The sequence below is a fragment of the Thalassophryne amazonica genome, chromosome 7 (assembly GCF_902500255.1).
Source record: "Thalassophryne amazonica chromosome 7, fThaAma1.1, whole genome shotgun sequence".
Taxonomy (NCBI): Eukaryota; Metazoa; Chordata; class Actinopteri; order Batrachoidiformes; family Batrachoididae; genus Thalassophryne; species Thalassophryne amazonica.
The window spans coordinates 107202385-107220646 of NC_047109.1; the positions used below are offsets into that span (position 1 = coordinate 107202385).

An 18262-nucleotide genomic window follows, 5' to 3' on the forward strand; every position below is an offset into this window, starting at 1 on the left:
GTGTGTGGCTTAAAGTTTGTGTAGCAACTGACAAGTTATGATTCAGTCTTTAAGCTCATGGTGGTAAATGCAGCTGAGTCATCAAACAACTCTCAAGCAGCCATGAAACATGATGCAAATGTGTAATGTTAGACGATGACGAGAAAAACTTACCATAGCTGTAAAAGCGACAATGTGTGGGTAACTGGTTGAAAAAAAAACTAAATGAGGGGCTGGGCGCAGAATGTGCTTTTATTAGTATAATTTTCAAATAAATAATAAAATTTGGTCTTTAGTCTTTCTTTTTCAAAAGGTATGTCTTGAAAAGGGGGTGGAGGGCATATTGTATTTGGAACAATACGGTACATTGGGCTTTGATTAGATCTGCTGACTTGCAATTTAAACTCTTATATTTTAAGATTAAGGTTTTTTTTTGCTAAAAACAAAAACAAAAAAGAAAACACTTACATACAACTTGTAATAAATTCTAATATATATGCCATCTCTCATGAAGAAAATACAATTCTAAAATTACAGAGAACCTGCACTGTAGTAATAAAAGCCCTGGCATTCCATGCACTACGCAAACAAAATCCCTGGCCGTATATTTTGTCTTCAGCAGGTAACATCCAATTAAGAAGAACAATCGACCATATAACTTTGAGCAGGCTATAGATGTGTCACTTTTTATTTCACTGTCACCTCTCTCACACACCCTGCTGCTTGTAAAATAAAGATTACACTGATTCACTCGGAGTGGCAACCCTCATCGCTTCCGTAAGAGAACATCCTTCTCTGCGAAATAAATGAGCACCTAAGACAAATAATGGGTGTAGTCTTGGAAAAGTTTTAACTCATCATTTGGCATCGTGAAATAACCCCTCTGTACGTATTTATAATACAGAGCATAAAATACTTTATTCAGCTATATGCCGGAGGCTTTTTTATTATTATTATTTCATAAAGCCAACACTCACAGAGTGTAAAGAACAACTCTCTTCACTGACCTACGGGAAAATGTGGAAAAGTGTGGGACCTCCAATTTTCTCCTCTTAAACCTCTAAAATACGATGATTTGCAATTTCTGTGCGACTTGCTGAATATGTGCTTTATGTTTCGGAGCAATCCTGTCCACATCTGTCTCGTGTCTCACCAGCGACAGGGTAAATGTAAATATGTTGATATAAATGTTAAGCAAATTGTCCATTATTGCTGTGAGTAGACATCAAACCATGGTGCAGATGGTGTTGAGATTGGGGTCAAAGCGGACGACTTTCCCCTCAGCAGCTTTTGTGTTGGTGTTGTACATGGGATTCTCAAACGTGGCCTGGCCATTGTTGTTCTCGTGCACAGAACATCCTGTGTACTGGGCTTTATCTGTTTTCCTGTTGGACAGAGAGGACATTGCACATTAGTTGAGAGACAGGATCCCAATTATCTCCGCTCTTTCCGATCCAATAAATGCGTTTCCATTATTTTGGCATGGATGGCTGCAGTGGCTAAAAGAGGCCGAATAGTAATTACTTCTGAAAAGTTCAGTCAGAACAGCCCCATGTCAGTTCACCGGGAACAATCCTAATGAGAGCAAAATTTACATTGTACATTCTTGCTGCATTTGTATTATTTTGTGAAACATTAAGACAAGCAGAATGGTGGCCTTTGTGGCCACAAGACCCAGTCTTTGTAAATGACAGAAACTGAAAACAGGCTTATTTTATAAACAACATGTAACTTCAACCCCACTCACTTGGTCCAAATTTCCATCATGCATATGATAATAAGATTATTCCCTGCAACAAGCCCAGACGTGCCCAGTAGGTGGCAGACAAGTATGTGGTATTTTATATAAGCAGAACAAGGTTGGGTATTAAATTGATCTGGTATATCCAAGTTCAACAAATTTGAATCAGTTTATCCTCGTTATACGAGGTCTGTTAGAAAAGTTTCTGACCTTTTTATTTTTTTCAAAAACTATATGGATTTGAATCATGTGCACTTGCATCAGCCAAGCTTGAACCTTCATGCGCATGCATGAGTTTTTTCATGCCTGTTGGTTGCGTCATTCGCCTGTGGGCAGGCTTTGAGTAAGCACTGGTCCAGCCCCCTCGTCGGATTTTCATTGTCAGGGAAATGGCTTTTGGTGGCTTTTCAGTCGAGTGACTACCAGAGAAATCGCAGAAAATGTGGACATCAGCACTTTTGCGGCACATTCCACTGTTACAGGAAATTTTGTAATGAAAGACGTGGTGAGGAATTCGCGCGTCGGGACGGAGCCGCTCATGGCGCACAACAAAAAACACCTCCGTGTTGGAAGTCTCACAGGACATGTTGTGGCATGCCCAGCTGTTACACAATTTCTCGGATACTCACTCGACTGAAAAGCCACCAAAAGCCGTCTGAATCTTCCAAATGGTTTCCAACATGGAGGTGTTTTTTGTTTTTTGACAATGAAAATCCGACGAGGGGGCTGGACCAGTGCTCACTCAAAGCCTGCCCACAGGCGAATGACGCAACCGACAGGCGTGAAAAAACTCACGCATGCGCACGAAGGTTCAAGCTTGGCTGATGTAAGCGCACATGATTCAAATCCATATAGTTTTTGAAAAAAATAAAAAGGTCGGATACTTTTCTAACAGACCTCGTATACACTTTTAGAGATTTTTTGTTGTCCGGGAATGACTGGATTTAGAAATATAGAACATATTGCTGGATGTATACTGGACACGCCATGTTTGATGACTGAGGCAATGTGTTAATGAACATACACTCAAAAAACAGATACATTGGATGAACTCAATTCAATTATATGCCGGATTTCCATCTAATAAATATATGTAGCCCCAACTCAAATAGAGCACATCCATGCAACATAATTTATTTTAATTTAGTTGAAGCTACAAATATTTATTAGATGGAAATCCTGCCCATAATTGAATTGAGTTCATCCAGTGAGTCATTTATTTGACTAAAAAAAACTGACTCCTTGGCTTGGAGTCCACCTAATAAATATATTTAATCCCAAACTAAATTAAAATACATTCTCTTGCATGGATGTGTTCTGAGTTGATCACATGATCACGTTAGGACATGCACTCATGGTGCCCTGGTGAACCACGAGAGCAAATTAAAAATAAATAAAATCAATTTTGTTTTTCAATTTTGCAGACACATTGAAAATTACCCAAAAATTTGATTATTCACAAAAATCCACCAATTTGTAATCACACTGTTCTGGTTGTTCTTGATGGCATTCATTATTGAGTTATTGGGTTAACAAACTGGTATCTACTTATCACTCCATTTTTAAAATGCTTTAAAGCTTTTTCTTAGCTTGGGGGTGGGGATCCATCCATCTATCAATCATCTATCCACTGCACAACCATTCATACCATGCAGAGTCATGAGGACAGTCATAATATCAAAGGTGACCTTAATTAAAATGGCAGTGAGGAGCGCTGTGGCATGTAACACATGAACTCACATAGCATCACACTTCTGACTGTGATACAAGAAGAAAGCTACCTGCAGTAAAGCCAGCTGTGGAACTGGGCCACATGTGCTATCTACATCACACTGAAATGCATTTTCTTTGCAACTGTACAAATATTTCCAACAATCTAGGTTTCAGAATCTTCCTCAACATCAGCCCCACAGTGAATAACGTACTCAACCCGAGACACGAGTCCACAAAGACATTCTGCCTCCTTCCGAGTGTGAGAACCAAACAGACATAGACAATAAATCCAGCCTCCAAACTAAACTAAGAGGCAGCAGGAAACAATACGTACCTCTGTTTATAGACATAAAAACCCAGGCCTGCAAAGATGAGAGCAAAAAAAGGCACGAGGATAGCGAGGGCAACGGAGCTGCTGTTTGGGGAGCCGTTAGTTTCGGGTTCAGCAGATGTAGCGTTCTCTCTCGCACTCAAGCCTGAAAGAAATAATAAGTATCATTAGGCCAGTGCCACAAATCGATATGCAAATGTAAAACATTTACCGTATTAAGACGGAACAAAAGTCAATAAACAAAGAATATGAATGGAACTGCGTACATGTCACGTGGCGGTGCCGTCGATGATGATGATGATGATGACGGCAAAGGTGATCATGCTGGCAATAAGTGGGAGACAACAGCGAGTAGATGAGGATGACAAACGATGAACGGTCATAAAGATAATGGTCATGACTGCAGTAATAGTGTAAAAGACAATAATGAGACGACAGCAATGAATGACCAAAAGAAATGAAGGACAACTCCAAAAAAGAATCTGACTGTGACAGGACATAACACCAAGCCCTGTCTATAATGGGACAATCCAGAATGGCTCAGTGATTTTTTTACACAGGTATTTCATTATCTGCCAAGGTCAAGCCCAAGTACGTATTCACTCGTGCCTATTTTCATTAAAAGGTTTTCCGTCGTCAGGATCAACAAACAAATATGTGGACAGACTTGAATGAAAGTGGATGAAGGGACTGCACATGAACAAAGTAAGAACGCATTACAGTTTGATCAAGATCCGCAACTAGACTGGATTGAGGACATGTTTCACCATTTTCATCAACAATACAAACTGCCACCTTGCGTGCCACCAAACCTTGTTTAAAAGGTTTAACTTTTGAAAGAGACTGCTCAAAGGTCAAGGTTAAGGTCAAGCAAAACACTGACCAAAACACATTTACTGTAATATCTCCCCAGCCAGTGGGTCTTGGAATTTAAAACCACACATAAATACAACACAATTTTAATATTGATGCTCTGTGTAAGCCTGATCCCATCAGATCTCAGAAGCTAAGCAGTGCGGGACCAGGTTAGTACTGGATGGGAGACCTCTTTGGAACACCAGCGGCTGTGTGTGTTTCTCCAGGTAACACTGGAGTTGCGTCAGAAAGGGCACCCGGCGTAAAACCTGTGCCAAATATCAATGCGGATCTGGTTGTATCCGCTGTGGTGACCCTGAACACAAAAAAAAAAACGGGAGCAGCGGAATGGACAACAGCAACATTAAAGTTGACATTCATCACACATTTCATTTATTCATGTATATTTATCAGGTTTTCATAATTTGTAATGGTTTTTATGATGCATTAAATGTGCCTAAAGCATATGCATATGCATGTCTCACATTCATTAAGCTGTGATTGTTCTGAACATTTTGATATGCAACAATACATGGGCATTATACTAAAAGAAAAGTACCTTAAGAAATTTCCTGTTTACAGTACAACTTTGATGCTCACAGTGATCAGCAAAATATTGTTACTGATTGCAATAAGTTACTTCATGATAAAGTCACAAATAAGTTATATATAATGTTAATAAGAAAAACATAATTGAGTATGTGTGCTCCCTCAAAGCTCCCTGCATATAATGCTGATAAGTATTCATAATTTATAATCTAAACAGTGTCAGTGGTGGGCACAGTTCCGCTAATCCGCTAACCACTAATTATCAAAGCTAATGTTTTCATTATCGGATTAGCTTTTCAGATAATTATGAAAACCATCAACGGACTAATTATATTCCAATAAATTTGGTCCGATAATTTTTAGACTGCTAACATTTATAAAGTCTGACATCCAGGATTCAAGTGTAGCAGAAGGGCAGTTCTATCCTCTGCAAACAGAAGAGAGCTAGTTTCAGAAGAAACTACTCTATTCTCTGCAGAAAAAGGAGAACTGTTCACAGGAAAAGAAAAAAAAAAAAAAAGCTAATTTCTTTTGACCCCATACTAGTTTTCTGGCAATATCACCCAAGTCATCCAGAGGCATACAGTTTTAACTTATGGTTAAAATTTTAACCAAACTAATTTCAGACAAGTTATTTAAATTAACATCACATCTGAAGTTTTATAAAGTGAAAATATCATATATCTGCTTTAGTTTTAAAGTAATGCACTAATTTTGAAGGTGTTAGTGCGGGCATGCTGTGCCCAGTGCATTATGGGTAATCTCAGTACATTCACGACAGGAGAAATGCATTTGAGACACTCTGATCAAGCTCCACACAGACAACAGCATTAAACCCTTTGTATATTCTGCCTAAAACTCTCGTGAATATATTCTCTGGGTTGATAGACATTGTTATTGTGTTTGTTTTATGTAAAAATGCCAGAAGAAGCTTAGGTTGCTTCTCCATTATTTTCAATTGGAATCATTGTGAGCTGCATTCGCTTCCTTTTTGTTCTTTAACGTCTTGCTTTTGTCAAACACTGACTGTCCTCTTTCTTCCAGAGTAATATATATATATATATATATATATATATATATATATATATATATATATACACACACTCAACAAAAATATAAACGCAACACTTTTGGTTTTGCTCCCATTTTGTATGAGATGAACTCAAAGATCTAAAACTTTTTCCACATACACAATATCACCATTTCCCTCAAATATTGTTCACAAACGAGTCTAAATCTGTGATAGTGAGCACTTCTCCTTTGCTGAGATAATCCATCCCACCTCACAGGTGTGCCATACCAAGATGCTGATTAGACACCATGATTAGTGCACAGGTGTGCCTTAGACTGCCCACAATAAAAGGCCACTCTGAAAGGTGCAGTTTTATCACACAGCACAATGCCACAGATGTTGCAAGATTTGAGGGAGCGTGCAGTTGGCATGCTGACAGCAGGAATGTCAACCAGAGCTGTTGCTCGTGTATTGAATGTTCATTTCTCTACCATAAGCCGTCTCCACAGGTGTTTCAGAGGATTTGGCAGTACATCCAACCAGCCTCACAACCGCAGACCACGTGTAACTACACCAGCCCAGTACCTCCACATCCAGCATGTTCACCTCCAAGATCGTCTGAGACCAGCCACTCAGACAGCTGCTGAAACAATCGGTTTGCATAACCAAAGAATTTATGCACAAACTGTCAGAAACCGTCTCAGGGAAGCTCATCTGCATGCTCGTCGTCCTCATCGGGGTCTCGACCTGACTCCAGTTGGTTGTTGAAACCGACTTGAGTGGTCAAATGCTCACATTCGCTGGAGTTTGGCACGTTGGAGAGGTGTTCTCTTCATGGATGATGCGAAGGAGATGTGTTGCACTGCATGAGGCAAATGGTGGTCACACCAGATACTGACTGGTATCCCCCCCCCCCGATAAAACAAAACTGCACCTTTCAGAGTGGCCTTTTATTGTGGGCAGTCTAAGGCATACCTGTGCACTAATCATGGTGTCTAATCAGCATCTTGGTATGGCACACCTGTGAGGTGGGATGGATTATCTCAGCAAAGGAGAAGTGCTCACTATCACAGATTTAGACTGGTTTGTGAACAATATTTGAGGGAAATGGTGATATTGTGTATGTGGAAAAAGTTTTAGATCTTTGAGTTCATCTCATACAAAATGGGAGCAAAACCAAAAGTGTTGCGTTTATATTTTTGTTGAGTATACATATATATATATATGAGGTCTGTCCATAAAGTATCATACCTTTTTATTTTTTTAAACTATATGGATTTGATTCATATGTTTTCACGTCAGACAAGCTTGAACCTTTGTGCGCATGCGTGAGTTTTTCCACGCCTGTCGGTGACGTCATTCGCCTGTGAGCACACCTTGTGGAAGGAGTGGTCCCGCCCCGTCGTCGGATTTTCATTGTCTGGAAATGGCGGAATGATTTGGGGATTTTTTCCATCAGAATTTTTTCAGAAGCTGTTAGAGACTGGCACCTGGAAACCATTCGAAAAATTTATCTGGCTTTCGGTGAAAATTTTACGGGCTTCACAGAGAATAAGAACTATTACTACAGCTTTAAGGATGGCCCACAATGGCACTCGGCGCGCAGCACTCCAAGCCGCGACGACAGGCACGAACCACCGGATCATTTCTAATTGATGGCTGTGTGGAGCTGTGACCATCGTGTGCACTTTCTCTGGTTATCACAAGAGCTGGACATCAACCATTTTCTGGCAGATTTCACTTTTAACAAGAGATTTTGTCGTGGAAAGCCGCGCGGAGGCTTTGTGCGTCACGACCGATTCTCTGTTCGAGTGAGACAAAGAACGCCTCCTTTTCGGCGTGCCAGAGGACAAGTTCGGACATGCCCAGCTCTCCACAATTTCTCTTATAACTCACTCGACTGGTAAGCACTGAAAGCCGAGATAGGCATGTCCGAACTTGTCCTCTGACATGCCGAAACGGAGGTGTTCCTTTGTCTCGCTTCCAAAGCGAATCGGTCGTGATGCGCGAAGCCTCCGCGCGGCTTTCCATGACAAAATCTCTTGTTAAAAGTGAAATCTGCCAGAAAATGGCTGATATCCAGCTCTTGTGATAACCAGAGAAAGAGCACACGACGGTCTCGTATCCACAGAGCCATCCATTTAGAAATGGTCCAGTGGCTTGTGCCGTGTCGTCGCAGCTTGGAGCGCGGTGCGCGAGCATCCTTAAAGGGGTCCTTAAAGCTGTACTAACAGACCTTATTCTCTGTGAAGCCCGTAAAATTTTCACCGAAAGCCAGATAAATTTTTCGAATGGTTTCCAGGTACCAGTCTCTAACAGCTTCTGAAAAAATTCTGATGGAAAAAAGTCCTTTTCATTCCGCCATTTCCAGACAATGAAAATCTGACGACGGGGCGGGACCACTCCTTCCATAAGGCATACTCACAGGCGAATGACGTCACCAACAGGCGTGGAAAAACTCACGCATGCGCACGAGGGTTCAAGCTTGTCTGATTTGAAAACATATGAATCAAATCCATATAGTTTAAAAAAAAAATAAAAAGGTACGATACTTTATGGACAGACCTCGAATATATATATATATATTTAAGATGTCTGAAATTCGGTTTGCATTTATTAAATTCCACGTATCTTAAACATAGCAGCAGACACGGATGGATTATTTATTTGGAATATTTGTTTTAGCAAGTTTTCAGGGTCTCTACTGCCATCTACTGACCAGTAGTGTTCATGGCAGTATTCGCCCTAAGTACTGAGTGTCTGGGCACCAGTAGATGGTAGTGTTCTATTTATTTTGACACCGGTTATATCAGACCATTGTCTAATTACAACTTGGCTTTGTTTTGCAAATGCCTTTTTTTACAAATAAAAAAATGGCATATTTTACAAAAGCACATTTATATGTTAACACCAACACACACCTCACATTACCGTGTTCGTTTTTACATAGAACGAATGAGTGAACCAATCAGTGTTAGAGGAGACACATTTTACCCATAATCCCTTTGGCATCTGTCTGTGTTTGTTACAAAACCTCAGAATTAGTGCATTATTTAAAATTAAAAGATATATGCTATATTTACCTTTGTACAAATGACAGAATTGACATTAATGGAGTTATTCAATCTGTATTAATTTTATTTATAAATCAAAACTATAGAGAGTTGAGCTTTGCTGTTCCGCTCAACTGCTTTACTGCTTTACTGCTGCAAGCTATGTAGCAAACAGGAGCTTCCAGTAGGGGGGCAGGGCGCTCAAAGAAAGAAGTGCTGACTCATTGTTTGGATCTGTGGTCGCCTTTGGTGCTACCAGAAGCGATTGTGGTGTTAAAACTCAAAATCAACTTGTTAGTAGTTGCAAGTGTACCAGAGACAATACTGGAAGTTTTTGGTTAGCTGTAGCTTCCGATAATTTTTTGGGTGGTTTATTGGTTTAGCTTTATAAAAGCTAACTTTTCAGTTCGCTGATTATCTGTTAGCGTAGCTACCTTTTTGGTTAGCTGTGCCCACCACTGAACAGTGTGCAGAGCATGGAGTGTTTGCATCAGCCTTTTGGTGCCTTTTTTTTTTGGAGTTTGTTTTGAAGTAATATGGTGCAATGTCTACTCTTTTCACCCTCATTGTATTCTCTTTTATTTTGGTGAGTTATAAAATAATACAACTTGTTTTTGAATTATCAGGTTATCAAAATTTGGTAATTCTATGCATTTCCATGGAGCCTGTAATGATGTCATACATTGGCATGACATTACCAGGTGGTTTTCTGGAAGCACCAAAGTTGTGCTGAAGTTATCCTCATCTCTATCTAAATCCAGAAATATCACAAGATTTTGATTGTACTGTATTTCCACAATTATGATTTGCTGCTGTGCTCTATTGGATTCACTATAGAAACTCAACTCACAGTCATCTGTGACTTTGCTTTAAGCAAGTTTAAAATGAAAGGAGCGGTGGAAAAACAAAAACCCAGTGGGGAATATTTTATTTCAAAAGGACACATACCAAGTCTTTGTAATCCAAACTGTCCGTAGTCTTTTCCCTGTATAAATCCTTGGAACACGTAGCTGCCACCCTCAGGCTCGGCTGAAACCTGGAGGGGAAAAAAATGAATAAGCATCACTTTGACAAGCAGCACTTAGTTTTTCATAAACAAAATGTGATTTTTCTCAACACTTAAGAGAATGTTGCATCTGTTCCACACCGCATCCCAAAGTACATATCCAGGATTTAGTAAGACGGGCAACACAGCCTGTCATGCTGCATTCAAAAATAACACCCCTGTTTTTTGTGCACCGCGCCTGCACAGCGTGCTATCAGTGGCTCTGCAGTGCGCAGTCACCTGTCACACATTGTTAAGCAAACCTTGAAGTTTATTTCAGAAGACAAACTTCTGTTCCACCGACAGTCATTGTTCTGAAGTCGTTCCAGCTTCTTTACTGTAACACGTAAGATACAGTGACAAGCATACGTTTACATACACCTGGGCTGAAAATGGCCACGCTTATGTTTCCCCATCGGCACAGATTTCACTTCATCAAACAATCTGACTGTTAAATCACTTATATTGTCCACTTCATTGAAACATAAAGATAATACAAATAATCATCGTGACAGGATAGATTTCAGTTTTTATTCATTGTTGTGGGTTTTCAACGGGTAACGGCTTAAGCCCCGGTCACACAGCACATGGTGACAGCTGAATGAAGGAAAAAAGTCACAAAGCCACAAATCATCGAGAAAAAGTAGATGAATGAGCTGGCACGTCTCCCATCACCAAAAAGCCTGCGAATGCAGATCGCATAAAACTGAAACTATCGAAAGAAAAAATGAAGCCAACGGCGACCTTGATGCTGTGATTATTTCTGCAGCAAACAGCCACCTGCAGCTGCGTTGTCTTGACAACAGGTTTGTCTTCACTACAACTACAACTACAACAAAGTGTTAACTATTTACGCATACGTCTCTGGCTGCAACATGTGTAAATACTTAAAGCAGTTGATCAAATGTTCTTGCCGCTATTGTTTCTGCATGAAAACATTGCTTTTTGTTCCACACATGGACGAGTCATGTTCATCTTGTTGGATCTTTAGTTATTTATCCGTTCAGATATCATCAATGTCCGTGCAAGATGTTGGACTTGGGAGGTTTGACAAAGTTGGACGACAATCAAACAGAACGCTGACGGTACGGGAACTACGCAAATAATGAGGAACCATCAAAACAGAAAGCAAAATGGACTACAGATGAATTGAGGTTGTCATCAGGATTTGTTCACATTTTTCAACAGTTTGAAAATTCTGACAAAGTGCCAGCTACAGAAACAAAGCTGGACGACGGTTAAACAGTGTCTCCAAAAGTCAACGTAAGTCCAGATTTCTTGTTTCGTTTTGGCTTTGTTGTCCTTCCTTAGTGCCGTGTGACCGGGGCTTAACGTGTAATGCACAAAGAATGTGTGGTGCGAAAAATGAGTTCTAAAGTTTTCAGCCAAACTGTATATAAATTTATGTCGGCAAGTGTCTGTGTCTAGGTGCACTGACACATGCATGACTTTGATTCATGTACTTGCACGATCTTTGTCATGCAGGACAGTAAACTCATTTTTAACTGGTGCAGAATGAACGTGAGAGGGGCGCCGGGGCATGCAATTGTGCAAAGAGAATTTTGAAATGTTCCAAAAAATCTTTCATGCATAAATGTCATGCTACGTGGCGTGATCTGCTCGCCAACACAATGTGCAGCTTGTCAAGTGGAGTAAAGAAGAAGTGAACAAAGCGAGTGGTTGCATCAGCGGATCGCATCAATTCAATTCAATTCAATTTTATTTATATAGCGCCAAATCACAACAAACAGTTGCACACTAGCTGCAGCATTTTGAATTAACTGAAGGCTTTTCAGGGAACTTTTAGGACAACCTGATAATAATGAATTACAATAGTCCAGCCTAGAGGAAATAAATGCATGAATTAGTTTTTCAGCATCACTCTGAGACAAGACCTTTCTAATTTTAGAGATATTGTGTAAATGCAAAAAAGAGCGCAGCTTGTCTGAACAAATATAATGAGATGTTAAAATCTATCATAAAGATACTTTAACAGCTGCAGACAAGAAGGAAAGAAAATGCAACTGTTTTACCAAGCAATGACACTGTAAACATGACAAATAATTATTAAATAATTATCTTTTTATACGGCTCCAAATGCTTTCTCCAGCTCATTCAGCGTGGACGTGAATGGCGCTGCTGGAGCGGTCTTTTGTGTGTCGTTTGTCTGCTGTGTGCTGCTTTGCACCAGGTGGAAGATAGGGCTCCAAGTGTACGTCTACTTATATGTACACACTCCACATTGGCAGTTAAAGCATGAAAATGAAGAGTACTGCTTCAGTTAGACAACAAAAAACAGTTTTTGACTTATTTATTAAGTTGTGAAAATGACAATGTCACTGCAATATTTAACAGCACCTGAGAAAGTATCTATATTTACTGTATATTATATAATATTCAAAAAAATACCGTTAACATGGGTAGATTTCACCTCTTGCCACCTTTGATCATGCATGACCTTGAGCTTCAGCAGTGCCACAAACTGTTTAAAGGGAAGCTTCTTCAAACTGCTGAAGCACTGAGCAGAATCCCAAATGCTAGTTTTCATGCTCATGACATTTAGTTTTGAAACTGTGAAACAGCAGCTTTGAAACAAAAGGAGCCTTTGCACGAGTGATTTGAAAAATGTAGCTTGAGGGATGTTTTTAAATAAGAATCTGAACATCTTTCTACAACCCCTGGCAAAAATTATGGAATCACCGGCCTCGGAGGATGTTCATTCAGTTGTTTAATTTTGTAGAAAAAAAGCAGATCACAGACATGACACAAAACTAAAGTCATTTCAAATGGCAACTTTCTGGCTTTAAGAAACACTATAAGAAATCAAGAAAAAAAAATTGTGGCAGTCAGTAACGGTTACTTTTTTAGACCAAGCAGAGGGAAAAAAATATGGAATCACTCAATTCTGAGGAAAAAATTATGGAATCGTGAAAAACAAAAGAACGCTCCAACACATCACTAGTATTTTGTTGCACCACCTCTGGCTTTTATAACAGCTTGCAGTCTCTGAGGCATGGACTTAATGAGTGACAAACAGTACTCTTCATCAATCTGGCTCCAACTTTCTCTGATTGCTGTTGCCAGATCAGCTTTGCAGGTTGGAGCCTTGTCATGGACCATTTTCTTCAACTTTCACCAAAGATTTTCAATTGGATTAAGATCCGGACTATTTGCAGGCCATGACATTGACCCTATGTGTCTTTTTGCAAGGAATGTTTTCACAGTTTTTGCTCTATGGCAAGATGCATTATCATCTTGAAAAATGATTTCATCATCCCCAAACATCCTTTCAATTGATGGGATAAGAAAAGTGTCCAAAATATCAACGTAAACTTGTTCATTTATTGATGATGTAATGACAGCCATCTCCCCAGTGCCTTTACCTGACATGCAGCCCCATATCATCAATGACTGTGGAAATTCACATTGTTCTCTTCAGGCAGTCATCTTTATAAATCTCATTGGAACGGCACCAAACATCACAAAGTTCCAGCATCATCACCTTGCCCAATGCAGATTCGAGATTCATCACTGAATATGACTTTCATCCAGTCATCCACAGTCCATGATTGCTTTTCCTTAGCCCATTGTAACCTTGTTTTTTTTTTTTCTGTTTAGGTGTTAATGACGGCTTTCGTTTAGCTTTTCTGTATATAAATCCCATTTCCTTTAGGCGGTTTCTTACAGTTCGGTCACAGACGTTGACTCCAGTTTCCTCCCATTCGTTCCTCATTTGTTTTGTTGTGCATTTTCGATTTTTGAGACATATTGCTTTAAGTTTTCTGTCTTGACGCTTTGATGTCTTCCTTGGTCTACCAGTATGTTTGCCTTTAACAACCTTCCATGTTGTTTGTATTTGGTCCAGAGTTTAGACACAGCTGACTGTGAACAACCAACATCTTTTGCAACATTGCGTGATGATTTACCCTCTTTTAAGAGTTTGATAATCCTCTCCTTTGTTTCAATTGACATCTCTCGTGTTGGAGCCATGATTCATGTCAGTCCACTTGGTGCAACAGCTCTCCAAGGTGTGATCACTCCTTTTTAGATGCAGATTTACGAGCAGATCTGATTTAATGCAGGTGTTAGTTTTGGGGATGAAAATTTACATGGTGATTCCATAATTTATTCCTCAGAATTGAGTGAGTCCATATTTTTTTCCCTCTGCTTGGTCTAAAAAAGTAACCGTTACTGACTGCCACTATTTTTTTTCTTGATTTCTTATAGTGTTTCTTAAAGCCAGAAAGTTGCCATTTGAAATGACTTTAGTTTTGTGTCATGTCTGTGATTTGCTTTTTTCTACAAAATTAAACAACTGAATGAACATCCTCCGAGGCCGGTGATTCCATAATTTTTGCCAGGGGTTGTATATGACATAAAAGAAAAAAAAAAAGTCAATTAATGTATATCAATCAGAGTGGAAGATGCTTAAACACAAGTTTGCTGAAAAGAGAGAACAGTGATGTCGGTGGATAAACAGTATAACAAACAGACACGTATCCGTGTGTCTTAACAGTGATGAGGTATGAAAAAAAACTGGCATGTTTAAAAAATATTTAAATAAGAATTTCTTCTAATTTAAAGTCGTGTCAACACGATTGAGATCAAGGATGGCTTTTTTATTTTGTATTTTTTTAAACCCAAGCAGTTACAGCCCAAGTGCCTCCAATCTCTTTTTCTGTCAGATGGACCCCCACCACCCCATCCACCACCGCTCCCCAAAAAACCCAACAACACCAATAAAAGAAAAGAGCTTTTCAGTTTTTCTCCACAGATCACTCTGCAGCTGCAGTAAATTCCTGCGTATACTCACAAATCCATCCATTGCCCAGGTTTCATCAGTAATCCTGCTCAAGTAGCTGTGGGCCAGCGCTCTCATCTGGTACAGCAAGAGCATTAACCGTGCCTCCTGGCGCTTGTACACTCCTACAAGGTGGCGGACAAGAGGCAAGGAGAGAAACAATACCAATGAAGAGATGAGACAATCGGAACAAGGAGAGGGAAGAAGAGACAGATGAACAGCAGCGGAGAGAAGTGGGATGAGGTGGGGGCAAAGAGAAAACAGAAGGAGGCTGAAATAAGCGACTCCTGAGTGGGCATTTAGAGAGTCAGGCTGCACGCGCCGGCACGTGTGTCGTTAGAGCCGATAGTTAATTTCCACTCTCACGCATGAGATGGTCTGGTGATTGACTGATTGACGAAGCGCCATCAAGATAAATGAAAGTGACACATGGAGGTAGTGAGAGGAGTGGAGAGGAGGTGAAAGGAAGGAAGTGGAAGACAGATGATTTATGGATGGCTCACCGGAGAGCAGAAACTCCACGTTACTGTCGCTTAAAGTTACATTGACTTTTCCCGTTGTGCCGTTAAAGCTTGTGACCGTCAACATCATGGGCTGTTTCTGGCCTTTGTAATCGTAAGAGCCCTTCCAGATGAAACCGGAGGCGAAGACGTCATCAGGAACTTCAGGGGAAAGGAAAAGACAAGAAAAGTGTTAAATGTCATGGGGAGGGGTGACATCATCAAAGAGGCACAAAAAAACCCCATAATTATTTACGCATCTGACAGCCAGATGTCACCACAAAGCATTTAAAACTACAAGAAGAAGAAGAAGAAGAAGCGGCAGTAAAGCACAGGCGGCGCTGGCATGACTCCGGGGCTCCCTACGTGCCCGATGGGCCACGACTGTAGTTTTGGGGCTATATGGTGCTGATGCATCTTCTTACAGTCATTCATGACTCCCAGTTTCACACATTTCATTACATCTGCAATACTGTGGATGTACACTCACCAGCCAATTTATTAGGTACGCCATGCTAGTACCAGGTTGGACCCCCTTTTGCCTTCAGAACTGCCTTCATTCTTCATAGCATAGATTTAACAAGGGGTTGAAAAAGTGTTGGTCCATACTGTCATGTTGGCATCACGCGGTCACCCATTCAACTGCTCTGCCCATTCTCCTCCGACGTCCACACAACCGTCGCTCTTGAGATGGTTGTGTGTGAAAATCCCAGTAGATCAGCAGTTTCTGAAGTAACCAGCCCATCTGGCACCAACAGCTATGCCATATTCAAAGTCATTTAAATCCCCTTTCTTTCCCATTCTGAGGTTCAGTTTGAACTTTAGCAAGTCATCTTCACTAGAAGCCTAAATGCATTGAGTCGCCGCCATCTGATTGGCTGATTAGCTATTTGTGTTAGTAAGCAATTGAACGTGTACCTAATAAAGTGGGCAGTGAGTGTTGAGGAAAATGCCTTGTTGATGTCAGAGGTCAGAGGAGAATGGGCAGACGGGTTGAATGGGCAACTACGTGATGCCATCACGTCAATATGATCCAACATCTCTGAGGAATGTTTCCAACACCTTAATGAATCTATGCTATGAAGAATTAAGGCAGTTCTGAAGGCAAAAGGGGGTTCCACCCGGTACTACCAAGGTGCACCTAATAAAGTGGCCGGTGAGTGTATATGGAGACGATAAACCTTTGGAGAGGGTTGGACAAAAGTCAAGGTCAACAAGAACATGGTGCAATAAGCATTTTCTGCTATATCTCAGCAGACAATAGGACTAGAGAGATGATCTAAAGTTTATATTGATCAGTAAAATATTTGTGATGGATTTGTAAGATGAGCTATTGGAGGTGGAGGGTCTGGATCAGCCCTCTGATGAGTGTCTTTTGGTTTTGATTTGTTTGTTAATCATTTTTATTTGTGTTTCCACACGGTCTTTGCTAAAATTTCTGTTACTGTTTTAGACACTAGTGTAGTTTTGTAGTCATTTGGCACCGTCATTGCTTGCCGAATGGTTCATTTGTATGTTATTACCCTTAATTTATGGGGAATAACAAGGGCAGAAAATCGCTGCTGCAATGTTGAAACTGTATATATTCTTAATAGTACCAGCCAGCTGTGACTCAATCGGAAATTGAGTGATAAATACAAACACGGGGGGGGGGGGTCACTTCCAGATGAAATCAAAACCAAAGATCTCTTCAAGAACATCTTTAAAAGAAAAGGCAAAAAACTGGATTTTGACAGTCAAAAGCACAAGAAACACAATTACACGATGTACAAACAGCCAGAGGTCAACACTACAACAACACTACAACAACACTACAACATCGTGTCGTGTCCCGGCAAAGGTGCGTCCCATGTCTTCCGTGGTGCACCCAGGCCATTCGGCCGCAGTCAGTGGTGGATGGGAATTGTGGTCAAATGGGCAGGCGTGACATCATTGTGTGGACAGCTGTCAGGGTTTGGTGGGTGCGTCCATTTGGATGCCAGTGAGACTGCGGTGTGCCATCCCCGCATTCGCACTTCCCCCTCAGTTTGTATTGTGAGGTTGCACAAGCAGCCATGTTTATTATGTTTTATGTTTTCTACAGGTGCCCCTGATATTGGACTTTGACACTGACGTCATTGGACCAGACGCTACAGTATAAACCTGTGATACAGACCATCCATGATTTATACAAATGTGAATAAACATGCCCTTACATGGTAAATGTCTGTCATTAGATGGTTTATTTTTCTGTTTCTCAGGATGGGACAATGACCTCTGTCATGGTGTGTATTTGTGTCAGCAGATATTTAGGTCGATGTAGTATCAGGAAGTATGTGTTGGCAACAATTACGCAGCAACAGTTTGAGGTTTGAGCCACATGTGATGAAGTGGTACTTGCCTTTTTGTGTCTCTAACTGTGTGTGTTCATCTGTGGATCCTCAGCAGATATACACTGACATATTGGCAGCATTCCCATGCCAATGACATGAGATGTGATTGCTTTTTTCATAAACCACTTAATTATGGAATAGGCCTCATTTGGCATGTGATTACTGTAATATTTATTGATTGTTGGTATTATTATCAATATTTCTGTTATTATTATTATTATCATTATTACTATTATTATTGGCGTGGTATGAGATGTGGTTTGCAATGCAGGCAGATTGTGTTCTTTGAGTGCTTGGTGGGCCGGCCCCAT

General features: G+C 40.4%; 1 protein-coding gene across 1 annotated transcript in view; it reads right to left on the reverse strand.

The window, feature by feature from the left end:
* Window positions 1–427: 427 nt before the first annotated feature.
* Window positions 428–18262, reverse strand: part of LOC117514727 (CUB and sushi domain-containing protein 3-like) — an 885172-nt gene continuing 867337 nt past the window's right edge. Inside the window, exons 66-70 of the mRNA XM_034175291.1 lie at window positions 15583–15741; window positions 15092–15204; window positions 10182–10269; window positions 3768–3909; window positions 428–1364 (exon numbers count right to left, since the gene is read on the reverse strand). Coding sequence (XP_034031182.1) covers window positions 1205–1364; window positions 3768–3909; window positions 10182–10269; window positions 15092–15204; window positions 15583–15741 — 662 coding nt within the window. The 3' untranslated portion in view covers window positions 428–1204. The remainder of the gene's footprint in view (window positions 1365–3767; window positions 3910–10181; window positions 10270–15091; window positions 15205–15582; window positions 15742–18262) is intronic.